This window comes from Oncorhynchus mykiss, chromosome 1 (genome assembly GCF_013265735.2).
Source record: "Oncorhynchus mykiss isolate Arlee chromosome 1, USDA_OmykA_1.1, whole genome shotgun sequence".
In the NCBI taxonomy this organism is placed as follows: Eukaryota; Metazoa; Chordata; class Actinopteri; order Salmoniformes; family Salmonidae; genus Oncorhynchus; species Oncorhynchus mykiss.
In genome coordinates this window covers 8,294,697-8,318,788 of record NC_048565.1, presented here as the reverse complement: position 1 = coordinate 8,318,788, position 24,092 = coordinate 8,294,697, and the positions used below count along the sequence as shown (strand labels likewise).

General features: G+C 46.2%; 1 protein-coding gene across 2 annotated transcripts in view; it reads left to right on the top strand.

Annotated features, from left to right (window-relative positions):
• Nucleotides 1-24,092, top strand: part of LOC110529671 (run domain Beclin-1-interacting and cysteine-rich domain-containing protein) — a 66,450-nt gene that overhangs the window by 22,299 nt on the left and 20,059 nt on the right. The window contains exons 4-11 of one of the 2 annotated variants that reach the window (XM_036986903.1): nucleotides 808-967; nucleotides 1,720-1,826; nucleotides 2,190-2,409; nucleotides 4,909-5,373; nucleotides 13,781-13,828; nucleotides 14,619-14,717; nucleotides 18,344-18,459; nucleotides 19,716-19,911. In XM_036986903.1, coding sequence (XP_036842798.1) covers nucleotides 808-967; nucleotides 1,720-1,826; nucleotides 2,190-2,409; nucleotides 4,909-5,373; nucleotides 13,781-13,828; nucleotides 14,619-14,717; nucleotides 18,344-18,459; nucleotides 19,716-19,911 — 1,411 coding nt within the window. The remainder of the gene's footprint in view (nucleotides 1-807; nucleotides 968-1,719; nucleotides 1,827-2,189; nucleotides 2,410-4,908; nucleotides 5,374-13,780; nucleotides 13,829-14,618; nucleotides 14,718-18,343; nucleotides 18,460-19,715; nucleotides 19,912-24,092) is intronic. The other variant, XM_036986914.1, reaches the window with a different exon arrangement.

Sequence of the window (24,092 nt, the reverse complement as noted above, 5' to 3'; positions counted from 1 at the left end):
AAAAGGTATTTTCTGGATTTTGATAATTAGCGGATATCGACCTAATTCTGCTCTGCGTTCTCAATTTTGGTGTTTGTCCCATTGTGTGAATTCTTGGTTGGTGAGCCGGGCCCCAGACCTCACAACCGTAAAGGGTAATGGGTTCAATAACTGATTCAAGTGTTTTTCTCTCTCTCTATTGATTTCTCTCCTTCATCCTCTCATCTATTCTCCCTCTTTGTTTTTCTATTCCATCACTTCCCCACTCTCTCTCCTATATACTCCTATTTTGTCGCTCTCTCCCTCTACCATCACCTCTCTCCTTCCCCTCTTGCTCGCGCTCTCTCTCCCTCTACCATCACCTCTCTCCTTCCCCTCTCGCTCTCTCCCGCTACCATCACCTCTCTCCTTCCCCTCTCGCTCTCTCCCGCTACCATCACCTCTCTCCTTCCCCTCTTGCTCGCGCTCTCTCCCCCGCTACCATCACCTCTCTCCTTCCCCTCTCGCTCTCTCCCGCTACCATCACCTCTCTCCTTCCCCTCTCGCTCTCTCCCTCTACCATCACCTCTCTCCTTCCCCTCTCGCTCTCTCCCGCTACCATCACCTCTCTCCTTCCCCTCTCGCTCTCTCCCTCTACCATCACCTCTCTCCTTCCACTCTCGCTCTCTCCCTCTACCATCACCTCTCTCCTTCCCCTCTCGCTCTCTCCCTCTACCATCACCTCTCTCCTTTCCCTCTCGCTCTCTCCCTCTACCATCACCTCTCTCCTTCCCCTCTCGCTCTCTCCCTCTACCATCACCTCTCTCCTTCCCCTCTCTGGCCCTGTAGTTTAGTAAGCTGGAGCCTGTGCTGAGCAGTGGGCTGAAGAGTGTTGGGGAGGGTTACAAGGCCGAGCGCTGGCTGCTGCACAGCCTACAGGTCCACCTGCTGTCAGCCCAGCTCCGACCCCTGCTCAAACACCAGGGACACACGAGCAAGTACTACAACGGTAAGAGTGGGAGAAAAAACAGATTTGGCATTTGAACCCAACAAAAATCTGCCTGGTGGGTGGGGGAGTGAGGTTGGGTGGGGGAGTGAGGTTGGGTGAGGGAGTGAGGTTGGGTGGGTGGGTGTGAGGTTGGGTGGGTGGGTGTGAGGTTGGGTGGGTGGGTGTGAGGTTGGGTGGGTGGGGGAGTGAGGGTGGGTGGGGGAGTGAGAGTGGGTGTGAGAGTGGGTGGGGGAGTGAAAGTGGGTGGGGGAGTGAGAGTGGGTGGGGGAGTGAAAGTGGGTGGGTGTGAGGTTGGGTGGGTGTGAGGGTGGGTGGGGGAGTGAGAGTGGGTGGGGGAGTGAGAGTGGGTGGGGGAGTGAGAGTGGGTGGGGGAGTGAAAGTGGGTGGGTGTGAGGTTGGGTGGGTGTGAGGTTGAGCCAAACCAATACCATTTGCAAATAGAATTTTGATGAAAGAATGATGTAATCAATCTTCTGGGTCTTGGATGTTGATTGACTGAGTGTATTATTGATTTTTACCCTGCCCCTATCTTATCTTGACTTTTTCTCCCTTTTCTCTCCTCTCTCTCTCCCCGCCTGCCTCTCTCTCTCTCTCCCCGCCTGCCTCTCTCTCTCTCTCTCCCCGCCTGCCTCTCTCTCTCTCTCTCCCCGCCTGCCTCTCTCTCTCTCTCCCCGCCTGCCTCTCTCTCTCTCTCTCCCCGCCTGCCTCTCTCTCTCTCTCCCCGCCTGCCTCTCTCTCGCTCTCTCTCTCAGTGGAGGCCTTTCTGCTGAGTGAGCCCCATGTGACGGCCATGTTCCAGTGTCTGGAGGCTGTGGAGCAAAACAACCCCCGTCTGCTGGCCCTTGTCAACACAGTTAAGGTGACACACACACACACACACACACACATACACACACACACACACACGCGCGCGCAGATATAGAGAGAGTTGAGAAGACACACCAATCATTCTCTCTCCCCTGTCTCTGTGTGTATGTTGGTGTCTCAGGCTCCTATCCCTGATATGCTCTTCAGTGGCTGATCTCTCTCTACCTCTCATTCCTTATGTCTTTTCCATTACCTCTCAGCTTTGCCAATCTGAAATGCTTTCCTTTTTTCTCTCCCTGTTTTTACTTGAATTTTCTTTCCCCTATACTTCATTTTCTGTGCCTGTATTCATATCTTATATCATATCATATCTTAGTACCTCTCTCTCTCTCCTCTAATCCACCCCCTCTCTCAGCTGTCCACTCTAATGTGCTCTCCATACATGGAGGGCCTGTTGAAGAGTCAGAGTCTGGGTGTTCTGCCGGGGGGCGGCTGGAGGTCCGGGGAAGGTCAGGGTCCCCCCAGAGGGGAGCTCAACCACAGGCTCACCACCTCCCAGTGCTCCCTCCCCCACCGAGACGGAGGACTCACGCCCAACAGTAATAACCCAGGGGCCATCTCGGAGAGCAACTCAGGTGAGGGAGTGAGGATAACACAGGGGACATCTCAGAGAGCAACTCAGGTGAGGGAGGAGTGAAGGGACATAGGGAGAGGGATAATGAGGATGGGAGAGGGATAATGAGGGTGGGAGAGGGATAATGAGGGTGGGAGAGGGATAATGAGGGTGGGAGAGGGATAATGAGGGTGGGAGAGGGATAATGAGGGTGGGAGAGGGATAATGAGGGTGGGAGAGGGATAATGAGGGTGGGAGAGAGGGATAATGAGGGTGGGAGAGAGGGATAATGAGGGAGGGAGGGAGGGAGAGGGATAATGAATGAGGGAGGGAGGGATAATGAGGGAGGGAGGGAGGGATAATGGGGGGGAGAGGGGTAATGAGAGGGGAAGAAATAGGGGGTAGGGGAATAATGAGAGGGGGAGAGGGATGGTGAGAGAGAGGGGGGCGAGAGAGGGGGGGGCGCGAGAGAGGGATGGTGAGAGAGAGGGGGATGGTGAGAGAGGGGGGCGAGAGAGGGGGGGGGCGAGAGAGGGGGGGGCGCGAGAGAGAGAGAGAGGGGGATGGTGAGAGAGAGGGGGATGGTGAGAGAGAGGGGGATGGTGAGAGAGAGGGGAATGGTGAGAGAGAGGGGGCTGGTGAGAGGGGGATGGTGAGAGAGGGGGATGGTGAGAAGGGGGTAGAGAGGGGGACAGTGGAGGAGAGGGGGAGACTATATTGGAGCAACAGTTTGGAGGTTAGACTAGACATGCGCTCTGTGGCGGTAGGTAGCGTGCTGTTTAAGACCGCTGGGGCAGTAACTGAAAGTCCGAGCCGACTAGGTGAAAAATCTGCCGACGTGCCCCTAGGCAAGGCACTTAACCCTAATTGCTCCTGCAAACCACTGTGGATAAGTGTAAAATGTCAATGTTTTTGCATCATCATTACAATGGGTCAATGTCCACAATGAGTCACTGTGGTCCACAATGAGTCACTATGGTCCACAATGAGTCACTATGGTCCACAATGAGTCACTATGGACCACAATGAGTCACTATGGTCCACAATGAGTCACTCTGGACCACAATGAGTCACTCTGGTCCACAATGAGTCACTCTGGTCCACAATGAGTCATTATGGTCCACAATGAGTCACTATGGTCCACAATGAGTCACTCTGGACCACAATGAGTCACTATGGTCCACAATGAGTCACTATGGTCCACAATGAGTCACTATGGTCCACAATGAGTCACTATGGTCCACAATGAGTCACTCTGGACCACAATGAGTCACTATGGTCCACAATGAGTCACTACGGTCCACAATGAGTCACTACGGTCCACAATGAGTCACTCTGGTCCACAATGAGTCACTCTGGTCCACAATGAGTCACTATGGTCCACAATGAGTCACTCTGGACCACAATGAGTCACTATGGTCCACAATGAGTCACTATGGTCCACAATGAGTCACTCTGGTCCACAATGAGTCACTCTGGTCCACAATGAGTCACTCTGGTCCACAATGAGTCACTATGGTCCACAATGAGTCACTATGGTCCACAATAAGTCACTATGGTCCACAATGAGTCACTATGGTCCACAATGAGTCACTCTGGACCACAATGAGTCACTCTGGTCCACAATGAGTCACTATGGTCCACAATGAGTCACTCTGGTCCACAATGAGTCACTCTGGACCACAATGAGTCACTCTGGACCACAATGAGTCACTCTGGACCACAATGAGTCACTCTGGTCCACAATGAGTCACTATGGTCCACAATGAGTCACTATGGTCCACAATGAGTCACTATGGTCCACAATGAGTCACTCTGGACCACAATGAGTCACTATGGTCCACAATGGGTCACTATGGTCCACAATGAGTCACTCTGGACCACAATGAGTCACTATGGTCCACAATGAGTCACTCTGGACCACAATGAGTCACTATGGTCCACAATGAGTCACTCTGGACCACAATGAGTCACTCTGGACCACAATGAGTCACTCTGGACCACAATGAGTCACTCTGGACCACAATGAGTCACTCTGTACCACAATGAGTCACTCTGGACCACAATGAGTCACTCTGGACCACAATGAGTCACTCTGGGTGGTAAACCTACACGCTCCCCAACCAACCTGACAGAGCTTGGGAGGATATGTGGAAAACAATGGGAGAAACTCCCCAAATACAGGTGTGCCAAGCTTGTAGTGTCTTATCCAAGAATACTCCAGGATATAATGGGTAGAAAAGGTGCTTCAACAAAGTACTGAGTTAAGGGCCTGAATACTGAGATTTCAGTTTTTTATTTTATTTTTTGTAAATGTGCAAAAAAAAAAGAAGTTTTTTGCTTTGTCATTTATAGTGTGTTGGTTGAAGAGGGGGGGGAATTTAATACATTTTAGAAATAAGGTTTTAACCTAACAAACTGTGGAAAAAGTCAAGGGGTCTGAATACTTTCCGAAGGCACTAAATATAGAGTTATATTTCTAAGTCTGATTTAGCCCATACTGTTCTTGTTTCCCTTTTAGACTCCACTCCTGCCGCTAGGGCCTCGGGAGCCCCCTGGGGGTGTGTGGGGGGGTCCGAGGGAGATGGCGAAAGGGGCATGAGCCCCCCTCCCGGTCCCTCAGTGTTGATCCCCTCCATCGCCCTGACAGAGCCTGCCTCCCCATGCCCTGCCCACTCCGACGCCCTAGACTCTGGCGAGGGCGACTACGACGACGGCCCCGAGTATCTGGCTATCGGTAACCTGGGGCATCGTAGCAATCGCCGCGACTCCCAAAGCTCCACCCCCGGTGGCGATCCTTGCGGCGGCGAATCGGATGGTGAGATTCAGGTCCAGTCCCCTGGAAGGAGCTCCTTGGCTTCGGTCCCACCTCCCACACCTCGAAGGTCATCCTTTTCAGAGGGTCAGAGAGAGCCGGGTCGGGGGGGCAGCAGAGGGCACGTCCGCTCAATGTCCGACACAGGGATCAACAGCAAACATAGACATGGTGAGTGTGTGTGTGTGTGTGTGTGTGTCAAAAAAAGTCATTCCGATGTGCTTGCATTGCAGCAGCTGAATGTGTGTAAGACCAGTGTTTGTGTAAGAGTATGGCTATGCTGCAGAGAGAGGGTCTGCATGCCTAGGAGGTGTGAATCACATCCTGCACATTTATTGTCTCGCTGATGCTCAGTTACCACAGTGCCACTGCTACTAAAACTACCTGTCTCTCTGATGCTCAGTTACCACAGTGTCACTGCTACTAAAACTACCTGTCTCTCTGATGCTCAGTTACCACAGTGCCACTGCTTCTAAAACTACCTGTCTCTCTGATGCTCAGTTACCACAGTGCCACTGCTTCTAAAACTACCTGTCTCTCTGATGCTCAGTTACCACAGTGCCACTGCTACTAAAACTACCTGTCTCTCTGATGCTCAGTTACCACAGTGCCACTGCTACTAAAACTACCTGTCTCTCTGATGCTCAGTTACCACAGTGTCACTGCTACTAAAACTACCTGTCTCTCTGATGCTCAGTTACCACAGTGCCACTGCTTCTAAAACTACCTGTCTCTCTGATGCTCAGTTACCACAGTGCCACTGCTTCTAAAACTACCTGTCTCTCTGATGCTCAGTTACCACAGTGCCACTGCTACTAAAACTACCTGTCTCTCTGATGCTCAGTTACCACAGTGCCACTGCTACTAAAACTACCTGTCTCTCTGATGCTCAGTTACCACAGTGTCACTGCTACTAAAACTACCTGTCTCTCTGATGCTCAGTTACCACAGTGCCACTGCTTCTAAAACTACCTGTCTCTCTGATGCTCAGTTACCACAGTGCCACTGCTACTAAAACTACCTGTCTCTCTGATGCTCAGTTACCACAGTGCCACTGCTTCTAAAACTACCTGTCTCTCTGATGCTCAGTTACCACAGTGCCACTGCTACTAAAACTACCTGTCTCTCTGATGCTCAGTTACCACAGTGCCACTGCTACTAAAACTACCTGTCTCTCTGATGCTCAGTTACCACAGTGCCACTGCTTCTAAAACTACCTGTCTCTCTGATGCTCAGTTACCACAGTGCCACTGCTTCTAAAACTACCTGTCTCTCTGATGCTCAGTTACCACAGTGCCACTGCTACTAAAACTACCTGTCTCTCTGATGCTCAGTTACCACAGTGCCACTGCTTCTAAAACTACCTGTCTCTCTGATGCTCAGTTACCACAGTGCCACTGCTTCTAAAACTACCTGTCTCTCTGATGCTCAGTTACCACAGTGCCACTGCTTCTAAAACTACCAGTCTCTCTGATGCTCAGTTACCACAGTGCCACTGCTTCTAAAACTACCTGTCTCTCTGATGCTCAGTTACCACAGTGCCACTGCTTCTAAAACTACTTTACTTTACCCTCATCCTCTATTTTCACACTGCTAATCGCTCTCCTCTCAACTCAAATCAACGGGCTTGATTGTCATTGGAACATATGGGTACATTATGAAAGTAAATCGAATAGGCAATAAAGAAATTGGAAATTAACAAGGGGAACCCTCACAAAAGTTTTTGAAGAATATAATAGACATTTCAAATGTTATATTATTGGCTTTGTACAGTGTTGTAACAATGTGCTTGAAGTAGTTGAAGTACAAAAGGGAAAATAAATAAACAGAAAGACATATCGATTGTGCAACCAGGGCTGGTAAAACTCCTGGATCATTGTTATTCTAACTTCCGCGACTCATATAAGGCCCCCACCGCCCTCCTTTCGGGAAAGCTGACCACAACTCCATTTTGTTGCTTCCAGCCTATAGCCAGAAACTGAACCAGGAAGCTCCTGCGCTCAGGTCTGTTCAACGCTGGTCTGACCAATCTGATTCCACGCTTCAAGACTGCTTCGATCACGTGGATTGGGATATGTCCCGCATTGCGTCCAACAACAACATTGACGAATACGCTGATTCAGTGAGCGAGTTCATTAGAAAGTGCATCAGCAATGTCGTACCCACAGCAACTATTAAAACATTCCCAAACCAGAAACCGTGGATTGATGGCAGCATTCGATGAGAAACTGAAAGCGCAATTCACTGGTTTTAACCAGGGCAAGGTGTCTGGTAACATGACCGAATACAAACAGTGTAGCTATTCCCTCCGCAAGGCAATCAAACAAGCTAAGCGTCAGTATAGAGACAAAGTAGTCACAATTCAACGGCTCAGACACAAGAGGTATGTGGCGGGGTCTACAGTCAATCACGGATTACAAAAAGAAAACCAGCCCCGTCTTGGACCATGGATGTCTTGCTTCCAGACAGACTAAATAACTTCTTTGCTCGCTTTGAGGACAATACAGTGCCACTGACACGGCCCACTACCAAAACCTGCGGACTCTCCTTCATTGCAGCTGACGTGAGTAAAACATTTAAACGTGTTAACCCACGCAAGGCTGCAGGCCCAGACGGCATCCCCAGCCGCATCCTCAGAGCATGCGCAGACCAGCTGGCTGGTGTGTTTACAGACATTCAATCAAACCTTATCCCAGTCTGCTGTCCCTACATGCTTCAAAAGGGCCACCATTGTTCCTGTTCCCAAGAAAGCTAAGGTAACTAAGCTAAACGACTACCGCCTTGTAGCACTCACTTCTGTCATCATGAAGTGCTTGGAGAGACTAGTCAAGGACCATATCACCTCCACCCTACCTGACACCCTAGACCCACTCCAATTTGCTTACCGCCCCAATAGGTCCACAGACGACGCAATTGCAACCACTCTGCACACTGCCCTAACCCATCTGGACAAGAAGAATACCTATGTGAGAATGCTGTTCATCGACTACAGCTCAGCATTTAATACCATAGTATCCTCCAAACTCGTCATCAAGCTCGAAACCCTGGGTCTCGACCCCACCCTGTGCAACTGGGTACTGGACTTCCTGACGGGCCGCCCCCAGGTGGTGAGGGTAGGTAACAACATCTCCACCCCGCTGATCCTCAACACTGGGGCCCCACAAGGGTGCGTTCTGAGCCCTCTCCTGTACTCCCTGTTCACCCACGACTGCATGGCCATGCACGCCTCCAACTCAATCATCAAGTTTGCGGACGACACCACAGTGGCAGGCTTGATTACCAACAACGACGAGACGGCCTACAGGGAGGAGGTGAGGGCCCTCGGAGTGTGGTGTCAGGAAAATAACCTCACACTCAACGTCAACAAAACAAAGGAGATGATTGTGGACTTCAGGAAACAGCAGAGGGAGCACCTATCCACATCGACGGGACAGTAGTGGAGAGGGTAGTAAGTTTTAAGTTCCTCGGCGTACACATTACGGACACTGAATTGGTCCACCCACACAGACAGCGTTGTAAAGAAGGCGCAGCAGCACCTCTTCAACCTCAGGAGGCTGAAGAAATTCGACTTGACACCAAAAGCACTCACAAACTTCTACAGATGCACAATCGAGAGCATCCTGTCGGACTGTATCACCGCCTGGTACGGCAACTGCTCCGCCCACAACCGTAAGGCTCTCCAGAGGGTAGTGAGGTCTGCTCAACGTATCACTGGGGGCAAACTACCTACCCTCGAGGACACTTACACCACCCGATGTTACAGGAAGGCCATAAAGATCATCAAGGACAACAACCACCCGAGTCACTGCCTGTTCACCCCTCTATCATCCAGAAGGCGAGGTCAGTACAGGTGCATCAAAACAGCTTCTATCTCAAGGCCATCAGACTGTTAAACAGCCACCACTAACATTGAGTGGCTGCTGCCAACATACTGACTCAACTCCAGCTCACTTTAATAATGGAAATTGATGTAAAAAATGTATCACTAGCCACTTTAAACAATGCCACTTAATGTTTACCTACCCTACATTACTCATCGCGTATGTATATACAGTACTCGATACCATCTACTGCATCTTGCCTATGCCTGCATCTTGCCTATGTCGTTCTGTACCATCACTCATTCATATATCTTTATGTACATATTCTTTATCCCTTTACACTTGTGTGTGTATAAGGCAGTAGTTGGGGAATTGTTAGGTTAGATTACTAATTGGTTATTACTGCATTGTCGGAACTAGAAGCACAAGCATTTCGCTACACTCGCATTAACATCTGCTAACCATGTGTATGTGACAAATACAATTTTATTTGATAGGTTGTATTTACAATGTTGTTTGTGTTCCACTGGTTGCCCTTTTCTCATGGCAACGGGCCACACATCTTTCTGCTGTGATGGCACTCTGCGGTATTTCACCTAACAGATATGGGAGTTCATCAATGTTGGATTTGTTTTCAAATTCTTTGGGTCTGAGTGATCTGTGGGAAATATGTGTCTCTGTACTCATACATATGGCAGGAGGTTAGGAAGTTCAGCTCAGTTTCCACCTCATTTTGTGGGCAGTGTGCACATAGGCAGACCTGGCTCTCAAGAGAAGACCGGCTATGGCGGTCTCTCAATAGCAGGGCTCTGTATGCAGTCAAAGATGTCCTTCATTTTGGGTCAGTCACAGTGGTCAGGTATTCTGTCACAGTGGTCAGGTATTCTGTCACAGTGGTCAGGTATTCTGTCACAGTGGTCAGGTATTCTGTCACAGTGGTCAGGTATTCTGTCACAGTGGTCAGGTATTCTGTCACAGTGGTCAGGTATTCTGTCACAGTGGTCAGGTATTCTGTCACAGTGGTCAGGTATTCTGTCACAGTGGTCAGGTAATCTGTCACAGTGGTCAGGTATTCTGTCACAGTGGTCAGGTAATCTGTCACAGTGGTCAGGTAATCTGTCACAGTGGTCAGGTAATCTGTCACAGTGGTCAGGTAATCTGTCACAGTGGTCAGGTAATCTGTCACAGTGGTCAGGTAATCTGTCACAGTGGTCAGGTAATCTGTCACAGTGGTCAGGTATTCTGTCACAGTGGTCAGGTATTCTGTCACAGTGGTCAGGTATTCTGTCACAGTGGTCAGGTATTCTGTCACAGTGGTCAGGTATTCTGTCACAGTGGTCAGGTAATATGTCACAGTGGTCAGGTAATCTGTCACAGTGGTCAGGTAATCTGTCACAGTGGTCAGGTATTCTGTCACAGTGGTCAGGTAATCTGTCACAGTGGTCAGGTATTCTGTCACAGTGGTCAGGTATTCTGCTGCTGTGTACTCTCTGTTTAGGGCCTAATAGCATTCTAGTTTGCTCTGTTTTTTTTTTTTTGTTAATTACTTGACACATGGGAAATAATTATCTTTTTTGCTTTGGTTGGGTCTAAAATGTGTTTCTGTCCTGGGGCTCTGTGGGGTCCGTTTCCTTTTGATGGCATAGAAGGCCCTTGTCTGGTCTCTCAGGTCCTTCACAGCCTTGTGGACGTTTCCTTTTGGTGCTAATGTTTAGGCAGATGTAGGTGTCCTTCTTTGTGTGCTCTAGGGCAATGGTGTCTAGATAAAATTATATTTGTTGGCTTGGCTACTGGACCTTTTTTGGAACATCATTATTTTTGTCTTACTAGGTCTGACCGAATCTGTGCAGAAGATCTAGGTGCTGCTGTACTCCCTCCTTGGTTGGGGACAGAAGTACCAGGTAGTCTGCAAACAGTAGACGTTTGATTTTGGAGTCTAGCAGTGTGAAGCCGGGTGATGCAGACTGTTCTAATCCCCTCGCCAATTCATGGATATATATATGTTGAAGAGGGTGGGGCTCAAGCTGCATCCCTGCCTCTTTACGGCCCCGAGGAAAGAAATCTGTGTGTTTATTGCACATTTTAACACTTGTTCTTTGTGTACATTGATTTTGTTTTTCCACCATTCATTTATATAGCAGACCCTTTTGAGTCAAAAGCTTTCTTTGATATCATCAAAGCATGAGAAGACTTTGCTTTTTTTTTGTTCGTTCGTCAACAAGGGTGTGCAGGGTGTATGTGATAGGAAGCCAATTTGACATTTGCGCGGGACATTGTTTTCGCTGAGGAAATGTGGAGTCTGCTGTTGATGATACTGCAGAGGATTTGTTTTCTTGATTGCTGCTGGTGCATATTACACGGTAATTATTGGGGTCAAATTTTAGTCTACTTTTGTGGATTTGGGGTGATCAGGACTTGGTTCCAAATATATTAGGGAAGATTCCAGAACCGAGGGTAATGTTGAAGGGTTTAAGTATAGCCAATTTTGAATTTGTGGTCTGTATATTTTATCATTTAGTTTAGTATGCCATCAACATTTGATGTAGTGACCCATATTTTTAATCAAACATTTGTCGTAGGAAAGATTCCTAAAGCTTGGAAAACAGCTTTTGTTTAACCACTCCTCAAGGGAGGTGATGGTAGTGAGTTGGATAATTACCGGCCCATCTCTATGCTCTCCTGTTTGGCTAAACGTCTAGAGTCATTGGTGAATAGGCAACTACAATCTTCTTTAACTGTTAACAGTATTCTTTCTAGTAATCAATCTGGCTTTAGACCTAAACACAGTACTATTACGGCCAGTGTATGTGTTGTAAATTATATTACTAATGCCCTAGATAATAGAAAGTACTGTGCCGCCTTGTTCATAGGTTTATCTAAAGCTTTTGACACTGTGGACCATGCGATACCTTTGGGTAAACTGTCGTCGATAGGACTGGGATTGGAGGACTGGGATTGGAGGACTGGGATTGGAGGACTGGGATGATAGGACTGGGATGATAGGACTGGGATGATAGGACTGGGATGATAGGACTGGGATGATAGGACTGGGATGATAGGACTGGGATGATAGGACTGGGATGATAGGACTGGGATGATAGGACTGGGATTGGATGCCTGTCGTTTGGTTTCACGACTATCTTAAGGATAGAAGTCAGGCTGTTAGAGTCGACAGCATCCAGTCAGAGCCATTAGAGTTGGGTATGGCTGCCTTTTCCTGTTACACTCCTCGCCTATGGAATAAGCCTGCAGACTAAACTTAAACTTGAGACTCTTGTCCCCCTGTTGCTCATTTTAAACATTTATTGGAGCATTTTTATTTTTGTATTGCTTGTAACTGTTTTGGGTAATGCAAGTTCTTGTGCTGTTAGTGGAATAACCTGTTAGGGGAATAACCTGTTAGGGGAATAACCTGTTAGGGGAATAACCTGTTAGTGGGAATAACCCGTTAGTGGGAATAACCCGTTAGTGGGAATAACCCGTTAGTGGGAATAACCCGTTAGTGGGAATAACCCGTTAGTGGGAATAACCCGTTAGTGGGAATAACCCGTTAGTGGGAATAACCCGTTAGTGGGATAACCTGTTAGGGGAATAACCTGTTAGTGGGAATAACCTGTTAGGGGAATAACCTGTTAGTGGGAATAACCCGTTAGTGGGAATAACCCGTTAGTGGGAATAACCCGTTAGTGGGAATAACCCGTTAGTGGGAATAACCCGTTAGTGGGAATAACCCGTTAGTGGGAATAACCTGTTAGTGGGAATAACCCGTTTAGTGGGAATAACCCGTTAGTGGGAATAACCTAAATGTGTAAATGTAATCTGTTGCAGTATTTTTTGCAGTATTTTTTTTGTGTTATCTGTGATGGTTTTGTTCGTCTTGTGTAGTTTTTTAATCATTGTACCTAAACTGTATGTGTAAACATGTATACGCAGGGCCCAGCTGTAAAAGAGACCTTGGTCTCAGGCTGTGATCCTTGTTGAAATAAAGGTGGTATTATTATAATAATAATAATAATAATAATAATAATACTAACAATAACAACAATAATAATAATTATTATAACACCACAGGCCTTTTGGAGGGTTTGCATTTGGTCCTGTAGCTCATCCAATGTAATTGGAGAATCCATTGGGTTCTGGTAGTCTTTAATAGCTGATCATTTAGTAGATTATCAGGTATATGTTTTGACTGCTTGTTATATGGCTGAAAAGATTGGAGAAGGGGTTTATCCCATACACCTCCATTTTGGATAAATACCTCTCCGTGTTTGTTTAGTGTGTTCTAAATTACCCAGAAGTCATTTGATTCTATGGATTATTCAATCACAATGAGATGTTTTCTGTCATGCTGTTCCTTCCTTCCATCTATAACATGTCTTTAATAGTATGCAGTTTGCTCGTCTTCGATGCCTCACGGTTGATTAGTGCTCCATTCAAGTAGATTGTGATCTGATTGGGCCGTCAGGGGGGGCTGACTGTGAATGCTCCAAGAAACTTTGGGTTGAGGTCGGTGATCATTTTATTACTGAAGATGTTGTTTTATCTACAGGTACTACTGCCAAGAGATGAGCATCTCTCTTCTCTCTCTCCTGCTCTTGTGCTCTCTCGTTTTCTCTCGTTCTCTCTGCTTTGTGGTAATATTTTCTCTCTCTCTCTCTCTGCTTTGTGGTAATATTTTCTCTCTCTTTCTCTCTCTCTCTCTGCTTTGTGGTAATCTTTTCTCTCTCTCCCTGTCTCTCTTCCTTGTCTGCGTGAAGGAGGGGGCCACAGGAAAATCAGCGTTATAATAGAGGATCCTGTAGCAGGTTGGCAGTGCAGTTCTTCTGCGCTCCATCACTTCCTCTTCCTCTTCCTCGCTCCCTGCCCCTCCGCATGCTATTCTTCCTTCTTCCCCTTCCTTCATCTGGCCTTGCCTCTGGTTCTTCATTTGTGCAGTTGTTTTCTTGGTTGCTGTTTTGGTTGTTGTTTTGGTCAAACTAAGATCAAGACGCTAGGCCAAAACAGCTTTTGTGTTTTCATTGTGTTGGTTGGTGTATAAATGCACCTTACTTTTATTACATTGTGATGTTTTGATGTTTTTTTTTTTGGTCGTTCATTGAATGCATCATAATTTTACTATCAATTGTTTCCTTTTCTCTGTTAATGCTTTCTGTGGCCAGTTCAACTTGACATTTATTAGTTAAGAATTTGGCCAGAATCATTGTACAAAATTGTATCATCACAATATTTGCTCTGGATTTGCAGAGAGTACACCACATGCACGTCAATGTTTAAGACTTGATATTTGATAGATTATTACCCTGTGATGTCATTTACCTAGCTGATAACAAAACATTGAAGTTATTATTCATACATTTACTTTTCAATATATCCTTTGTGGGTGTCTTAATTGAGCATGTCTCAAAAGGGAAGGTAAAAGTTGAAATCCCTATTTACTGACACAATCGATCAGTTACCAGTCTGTTAGCTACATTTAACATGTTGAATACAGAACCAGTCAGGAAAAACAGGCTATTTGTTGGCACTTGATGACAAGACACTAATCTAATGTCCGTTCTGTGGTCAATCTAACGTCAGCTGTGTGTTCTGTGTCAGAATCATTGGTTGCGGAGGACTGTCGTTTGGAGGACTACAGCCCTTTCTCCCTTGGCAGCAGTGATGGCAGTACACCCAGTTCCCTCTATATGGAGTCTAGTGAGTAGACTGGTTCGAACATTAGAACTACCTAGCTGTGTAGTGAGTAGACTGGTCCTAACACTAAAACTACCTGCAGTTGAAGTCAGAAGTTTACATAAACTAAAAGTAATTCAAACTCGTTTTTCAACCACTCCACAAATTTCTTGTTCCTGTTACCTACAGTGCCTTCAGAAAGTATTCACACCCCTTGACTTTTTCCAGTTGTGTTACAGCCTGAATTTAAAATGGAGTCAATTGAGATTTTGTGTCACTGGCCTACACACAATAGCACATAATGTCAAAGTGGAATTATGTTTTTAGATATTATTACTAATTAATTTACAATTTAAAGCTGAGTCAATTAGTATTCAACCCCTTTGTTATGGCAAGCCTAAATAAATTCAGGAGTAAAAATGAGTCTTAACAAGTCACATAATAAGTTGCATGGACTCACTCTGTGTGTAATAATAGTGTTTAACATGATTTTTGAATGACTACCTCATCTCTGTACCCCAACACATCCAATTATCTGTAAGGTCCCTCAGTCGAGCGGTGAATTTCAAACACAGATTCAACAGTAAAGACCAGGGAGGTTTTCCAATGCCTCGCAAAGGAGGGCACATAATTGTTCAAAAAACAAACAAAAACACACAATGAATTTCGCTTTGGGGATGATGAGGTTATTAATTACAATTTGAATGGTGTATCAATACACCCAGTCACTAGAGAGATAAAGGCATCCTTCCCTGAAAGGTTCCTGAACGGTTTCCTTCCTCCAACTAAGCTTCAGTTGCCGGAGAGGAAGGAAACCGTTCAGGAACCTTTCAGGGATTTCACCATGAGGCTAATGTTGACTTTAAAACATTGTAGTTACTCCACAATACTAACCTAAATGACAGCGTGAAAAGAAGGAAGCCTGTACAGAATAAAAATATTCAAAAACATCCATCCTGTTTGCAATAAGGTACTCAAGTTAAACTGTAAAAAATGTGGCAAAGAAATGACCTTTTATGTCGTGAATACAAAGCGTTATGTTTGGGGCAAACACATCACTGTGTACCACTTCATATTTTCGAACATGGTGGTGGCTGCATCATGTTATGGGTATGCTTGTGTAACAGTTTTGCTTGTGTAACAGTTCTGCTTCCGTCCCTCTCCTGGGCTTGAACCAGGGACACCTGAACACATCGACAACAGGTCACCCTTGAAGCATCGTTGCCCTTGCAGAGCAAGGGATACTACTTAAAGTTCTCAGAGCGAGTGACGTCACCGATTGAAACGCTACTAGCGCGTCCCGCTAACTAGCTAGCCATTTCATACCAGTTACACTTGTCAAGGACGAGTAAGGGAGTTATTTTTTTGTTGAATGAAAATAAACGGAATAGAGCTAAGCACAGCAAAAATCCTAGAGGAAAACCTGGTTGTCTGCTGTCCAACACACTGGGAGACAAATGACCCTTTCAGCAGGACAATAAGCTAAAACAAATGCTCAAATATACACTGTTGATTACCAAGATGACATTGAATGATCCTGAGTGGACGAGTTTCAGTTTAGACTTAAATCGGCATGAAAATCTATGACAAAACTCGCATATGGCTGCCTAGCAATGATCAACAACCAACTTGATCGAGCTTGAAGAATTAAAAGAATATTGTGTAATAAGGGTGTGGAAAGCTCTTAGAGACTTACCCAGAAAGACTCACAGCTGTAATCACTCTTAGAGACTTACCCAGAAAGACTCACAGCTGTAATTGCTGCCAAAGGTGTTTTCTACAAAGTATTAACTCAGGTGTGAATTCTTATCTAAATGAAAGATTTCTGATTTTTATTTTCAATATATTTGCATATTTAAGAAAAAACCTGTTTTGACTTTGTCATTATGGGGTATTATGTGTATCGGGGTGATTCAGGCTGAAACACAACAACATGTGGAACAAGTCAAGGGGGAGTCTCATACACCAGCAGCTTCAAGTTTTAAACAGAGTCCTTTGTGTGTGTGGCTCTCTCTGTGTGTGTGTGTGACTCTGTGTGTGTGTGTGTGTGACTCTGTGTGTGTGTGTGTGTGACTCTTTGTGTGTGTGTGTGACTCTGTGTGTGTGTGACTCTGTGTGTGTGTGTGTGTGACTCTTTGTGTGTGTGTGTGACTCTTTCTGTGTGTGTGTGTGACTCTTTCTGTGTGTGTGACTCTTTCTGTGTGTGTGACTCTCTCTGTGTGTGACTCTCTCTGTGTGTGACTCTCTCTGTGTGTGACTCTCTCTGTGTGTGACTCTCTCTGTGTGTGACTCTCTCTGTGTGTGACTCTCTGTGTGTGTGTGTGACTCTCTCTGTGTGTGTGTGTGTGACTCTCTCTGTGTGTGTGTGACTCTCTCTGTGTGTGTGTGACTCTCTCTGTGTGTGTGTGTGACTCTGTGTGTGTGACTCTGTGTGTGTGTGACTCTGTGTGTGTGTGTGTGACTCTGTGTGTGTGTGTGTGACTCTGTGTGTGTGTGTGTGACTCTGTGTGTGTGTGTGTGACTCTGTGTGTGTGTGTGACTCTGTGTGTGTGTGTGACTCTGTGTGTGTGTGTGTGTGACTCTGTGTGTGTGTGTGTGTGTGACTCTGTGTGTGTGTGTGTGACTCTGTGTGTGTGTGTGTGACTCTGTGTGTGTGTGACTCTGTGTGTGTGTGACTGTGTGTGTGTGACTCTGTGTGTGTGTGACTCTGTGTGTGTGTGTGACTCTGTGTGTGTGTGACTCTGTGTGTGTGTGACTCTGTGTGTGTGTGACTCTGTGTGTGTGTGACTCTGTGTGTGTGTGTGACTCTGTGTGTGTGTGACTTTGTGTGTGTGTGTGACTTTGTGTGTGTGTGTGACTTTGTGTGTGTGTGACTCTGTGTATGTGTGTGACTCTGTGTGTGTGACTTTGTGTATGTGTGTGTGACTCTGTGTGTGTGTGTGACTTTGTGTGTGTAATGTGTGACTTTGTGTGTGTGACTCTGTGTGTGTGTGTGTGACTCTGTGTGTGTGTGTGTGACTTTGTGTGTGTAATGTGTGACTTTGTGTGTGTAATGTGTGACTTTGTGTGTGTGTGTGTGTGACTCTGTGTGTGTGTGTGACTTTGTGTGTGTAATGTGTGACTTTGTGTGTGTGTGTGTGACTCTGTGTGTGTGTGTGACTTTGTGTGTGTGTGTGTGACTTTGTGTGTGTGTGTGTGACTCTGTGTGTGACTTTGTGTGTGACTCTGTGTGTGTGTGACTTTGTGTGTGTGTGTGACTTTGTGTGTGTGTGTGACTCTGTGTATGTGTGACTCTGTGTGTGTGTGTGACTGTGTGTGTGTGTGACTTTGTGTGTGTGTGACTCTTTGTGTGTGTGTGTGTGTGACTCTGTGTGTGTGTGTGACTCTGTGTGTGTGTGTGACTGTGTGTGTGTGTGACTGTGTGTGTGTGTGACTGTGTGTGTGTGTGACTTTGTGTGTGTGTGTGTGTGACTCTTTGTGTGTGTGTGTGTGTGACTCTGTGTGTGTGTGTGACTCTGTGTGTGTGTGACTGTGTGTGACTTTGTGTGTGTGTGTGTGTGTGTGTGTGACTCTGTGTGTGTGTGACTCTTTGTGTGTGTGTGACTTTGTGTGTGTGTGTGTGACTCTCTCGCTGCGTGTGGTCTACACAGACGGCTCCCAGTACAGCAGTGTTCCAGACTGCATGTTCCGGAAGCCGCTGGAGGGACAGAGCCTCATCAGCTACCTGTCAGAGCAGGACTTCGGCAGCTGTGCTGACCTGGAGAAGGTGAGCCTTGGGGAGGGTTCAGAAACCCGCTTCTGGCCCGCTTTTATTTTTATGCAGATGATACTGTTCTTTTATTCAAGTGGTAGTAGTTTATCTTTAGCTTTTGAAAATGCCCAAAGAGCATTTAACATCACAACAGAATCTGTATGATTTAAAGCTGGTTCTAAATTCAGGTTAAACTAAATGCAATGGTATTTTCAAATGCCAGGCATGTTACTAATCATGTCATTGCTACATTGGCTGGACATACTAAAGAGCAAGTTAAAGTGTCCAAATATTTGGGTGTGTGGGTTGATGATAAGCTGAGATTCACTGTGCATGTAGAGAACTTGATAAGGAAGCTCAAGCTGAAAATAGGTTTTAATTACCGGCATACGGCTTGTTTTTCTTTTGAGGCCAGGAAGGAGCTGGTATGTTGTACATTACTATCGATTTTAGATTTTAGTGATTATACTGTATACTGTATATGCAGGCCTCAGCCACTACCCTGAGAGCACTTGATTCAGTGTATCATGCAGCCCTCAGGTTCATTACGAATCAGAAACGTCTAACACATCATTGTGATCTCTACAGCACTGTTGGCTGGTCGTCATTGACCTTGCATAGGCTTAAACACTGGTATACACTGATTTATAAGGCCATATTGGGTAAAATGCCAATTTATCTCTGTTCTTTTTATAGTCCGGTTGGTAAATAAATATAAATTACGGTCTCATTCTGATTTGCTTCTAGCAGTACCAAAAATTAGAACAGGTCATGGTAGAAATAGCTTTAGTTACTTAGCTCCGTGGTCCTGTAATTCTCCCCTGAACGTTTTAAAATGTGATGATCTAGTTTCGTTGGTGGAGTTTAAACACTTGATCGATGTATATATCATAGAAGAGTGTAATTGTTTTTAGTCAAGATGTTTGTGTTAATATAATATGTAATTGTTGTACTGTTATGTTTGTTTATATTTTTTGTTTCATGTTGTTAGTGTATGTAAGTTGTTTCCCCTGCTGCTATTGGACCAGGTCTCTCTTGGAAAAGAGATGTTATCTCAATGAGAATAATCTGTATAAATAAAATGTGTGTGTGTGTATGTATATATATATTTATTATTATTATCATTATTATAATTTTTATTTTTTTAAAATTGTGCACCTCCCCAACTGTGTTAAATCAGTCAACTTCAAGTTTGGGCAGAAGGGAGTGTCCATACTGAAAGTGTTACAACAAGGCCTCACTCTCCTCCGGCCATCTGCATCTCATTCCAGGAGAACGCCCACTTCAGCATCTCGGAGTCTCTGATCGCCGCCATCGAGCTGATGAAGTGCAACCTGCGGCGGCGGGTGGTGTTGGACGACGAAGAGGAGGGTGACGACAGTGACTCAGAGATCCGGCAGCTCAAACAGAAGATCCGGCTGCGTAGACGCCAGATCCAGCGGACCCGCCTGCCTCCCTCACAGCGCTGTAAGAGCCGACACATAGGGCCAGACGTACACCTGCACGGACACACACACACACACACACACACACACACACACACACACACACACACACACACACGCTAGAGCTGGGACGATAAACTGAAAATTACCCACACCGTCTTTCTCTTACTGAAGCATTTAGCTTAAGTGTGTAAATTTTTTTTTTTGCTACATAACGTTCCTGTAGATTGTTCTAGAACCATTAATTTGGTCAACAGTTAATAGCCTATGCATTATGTTGATTCCTGTTATGAAAGTGTCTGCATGTCTCTGTTTTGCTGCTGTTTGATCGAGCCTCTCACTACTATCGAGCCTCTCACTACTATCGAGCCTCTCACTACTATCGTGCCTCTCACTACTATCAAGCCTCTCACTACCTCTCACTACTATCGAGCCTCTCAGTACCTCTCACTACTATCGAGCCTCTCAGTACCTCTCACTACTATCGAGCCTCTCAGTACCTCTCACTACCATCGAGCCTCTCAGTACCTCTCACTACTATCGAGCCTCTCAGTACCTCTCACTACTATCGAGCCTCTCAGTACCTCTCACTACTATCGAGCCTCTCAGTACCTCTCACTACTATCGAGCCTCTCAGTACCTCTCACTACTATCGAGCCTCTCAGTACCTCTCACTACTATCGAGCCTCTCAGTACCTCTCACTACTATCGAGCCTCTCACTACCTCTCACTACTATCGAGCCTCTCACTACTATCGAGCCTCTCACTACTATCGTGCCTCTCACTACTATCAAGCCTCTCACTACCTCTCACTACTATCGAGCCTCTCAGTACCTCTCACTACTATCGAGCCTCTCAGTACCTCTCACTACTATCGAGCCTCTCAGTACCTCTCACTACTATCGAGCCTCTCAGTACCTCTCACTACCATCGAGCCTCTCAGTACCTCTCACTACCATCGAGCCTCTCAGTACCTCTCACTACTATCGAGCCTCTCAGTACCTCTCACTACTATCGAGCCTCTCGGTACCTCTCACTACTATCGAGCCTCTCAGTACCTCTCACTACTATCGAGCCTCTCAGTACCTCTCACTACTATCGAGCCTCTCAGTACCTCTCACTACTATCGAGCCTCTCACTACCTCTCACTACTATCGAGCCTCTCACTACCTCTCACTACTATCGAGCCTCTCACTACCTCTCACTACTATCGAGCCTCTCACTACCTCTCACTACTATCGAGCCTCTCACTACCTCTCACTACTATCGAGCCTCTCACTACCTCTCACTACTATCGAGCCTCTCACTACCTCTCACTACTATCGAGCCTCTCACTACCTCTCACTACTATCGAGCCTCTCACTACCTCTCACTACTACCTCTCACTACTATCGAGCCTCTCACTACCTCTCACTACTATCGAGCCTCTCACTACCTCTCACTACTATCGAGCCTCTCACTACCTCTCACTACTATCGAACCTCTCACTACCTCTCACTACTATCGAGCCTCTCACTACCTCTCACTACTATCGAGCCTCTCACTACCTCTCACTACTATCGAGCCTCTCACTACCTCTCACTACTATCGAGCCTCTCACTACCTCTCACTACTATCGAGCCTCTCAGTACCTCTCACTACTATCGAGCCTCTCACTACTATCGAGCCTCTCACTACCTCTCACTACTATCGAGCCTCTCACTACCTCTCACTACTATCGAGCCTCTCACTACCTCTCACTACTATCGAGCCTCTCACTACCTCTCACTACTATCGAGCCTCTCACTACCTCTCACTACTATCGAGCCTCTCAGTACCTCTCACTACTATCAAGCCTCTCACTACTATCGAGCCTCTCACTACCTCTAACTACTATCGAGCCTCTCACTACCTCTCACTACTATCGAGCCTCTCACTACCTCTCACTACTATCGAGCCTCTCACTACCTCTCACTACTATCGAGCCTCTCACTACCTCTCACTACTATCGAGCCTCTCACTACCTCTCACTACTATCGAGCCTCTCTCTACGACGGCTATTCACAACCCGGGGTATGTGGGTATGCCGTCGAGGTTTACGCGCAAATGTTATTCACATTTTCAAACAGTCCATTTAGATTTTCCAAAGGGGGCTATACATTTGGGTGATGTTTTTTTTTTTTTTTCTCGCCTGAATAGCCTGGTTTCACTGCCAAAAATAAAATGAAACATCTAGCTTTCAGCAAAATAACAACACAATGTCAAATACAGGTAACCTAGTCAAATAATGAACATCCAATCAGGTTAACCGGTAGTCTCTCGCAGGAAACCTTCACTGTTGCGCAGACATTTAGAAATGAAACATGCCAATTTGAAAAATAAGCCACAGGAGTTTTTGGACCGATAAATAAGACGACTTTCGAGTAGTAAGACGTGTATAAAAGCAACAGATACCAATAATAAGAAGAGGCTAGAAGCGCCTTATATGGTGAGCTACATCAAATCAAATCAAATTTATTTATATAGCCGTACATCGTACATCAGCTGATGTCACAAAGTGCTGTACAGAAACCCAGCCTAAAACCCCAAACAGGAAGCAATGCAGGTGTAAAAGCACGGTGGCTAGGACAGGCAAGCCCTTTACTATTGTGGAGGACTTAAGTTTTCCTGCTGCCGCTTATATGGCTCGGGGAATGGCTTCGTCAAACAACACTGTTTCACGACGCGTCAGTGACATGGCAGGAGATATTTTGAAACAATTACAGCTTTACAAGCCAGTGAATTCTATGTGTTACAGCTGGATGAGTCAACCGACGTGGCGGGCCTGGCACAGCTCCTGGTATGTCCGTTACATTTATGGAGGGTCAATTGAGGAAGACATCCTATTTTTGTATTTTATTTAACCTTTATTTAACTAGGCAAGTCACTTAAAAAACAAATTATTGTTTACAATGATGGCCTACACCGGACAATCCCGTACGACGCTGGGCCAATTGTGCGGTCTTAAGGCACTGCATCTCAGTGCAAGAGGCGTCACTACAGTCCCTGGGTCGAATCGAGGCGGTTTCACACGCGGCCGTGATTGGGAGTCCCATAGAGCGGCGCACAATTGGCCCAGCGTCGTCCGGGTTTGTCTGGGGTAGGCCGTCATTGTAAATAAGAATTTGTTCTTAACTGACTTGCCTAGTTAAACAAAGGTAAAAAAATAAAATACAGCCTTATATTTACCACCGCAAACCAATGCTGGCACGAAGACCGCACTCAACGAGCTGTATAAGGCCATAAGCAAACAAGAAAATGCTCATCCAGAAGTGGCACTCCTAGTGGCCGGGGACGTTAATGCAGGCAAACTTAAATCTGTTTTTACCTCGTTTCTACCAGCTTATCAAATGTGCAACCAGAGGAGAAGGAAAAACTCTAGACCACCTTTACTCCACACACCGAGACGCGTACAAAGCTCTCCCTCGCCCTCCATTTGGCAAATCTGACCGTAATTCTATCCTCCTGATTCCTGCTTACAAGCAAAAACGAAAGCAGGAAGTACCAGTGACTCGCTCAATATGGAAGCGGTCAGATGATGCGGATGCTACGCTACAGGACTGTTTTGCTAGCACAGATTGGAATATGTTCCGGGATTCATCCAATGACATTGAGGAGTATACCACCTTAGTCACTTGCTTCATCAATAAGTGCATTGACGACGTCTTCCCCACATACCATACGCACATATCGCAACCTGAAGCCATGGATTACCCGCAACATCCGCACCTAGCTAAAGGCTAGAGCTGCGTCTTTCAAGGAGTGGGACACTAATCCCGACGCTTATAAGAAATCCCGCTATGCCCTCAGACAAACCATCAAACAGGCAAAGCATCAATACATGACTGAGACTGAATCCTACTACACCGGTTGCGACGCTCGTTGCATGTGGCAGGGCATGAAAACTGTTACTGACTACAAAGGGAAACCCAGCCGTGAGCTACCCAGTGACTCGAGCGTACCAGACGAGCTAAATGCCTTTTATGTTCGCTTCGAGGCAAGCGACTCTGAAGCATGGATGAGGGTACCAGCTGTTCTGGACGACTGTGTGATCACGCTCTCCGTAGTCGATGTGAGCAAGACCTTAAAACAGGTCAACATTCACCGCTTGGCCAGACGGTTTACCAGGACATGTACTCAAAGCATGTGCGGACCAACTGGCAAGTGTTTTCACTGACATTTTCA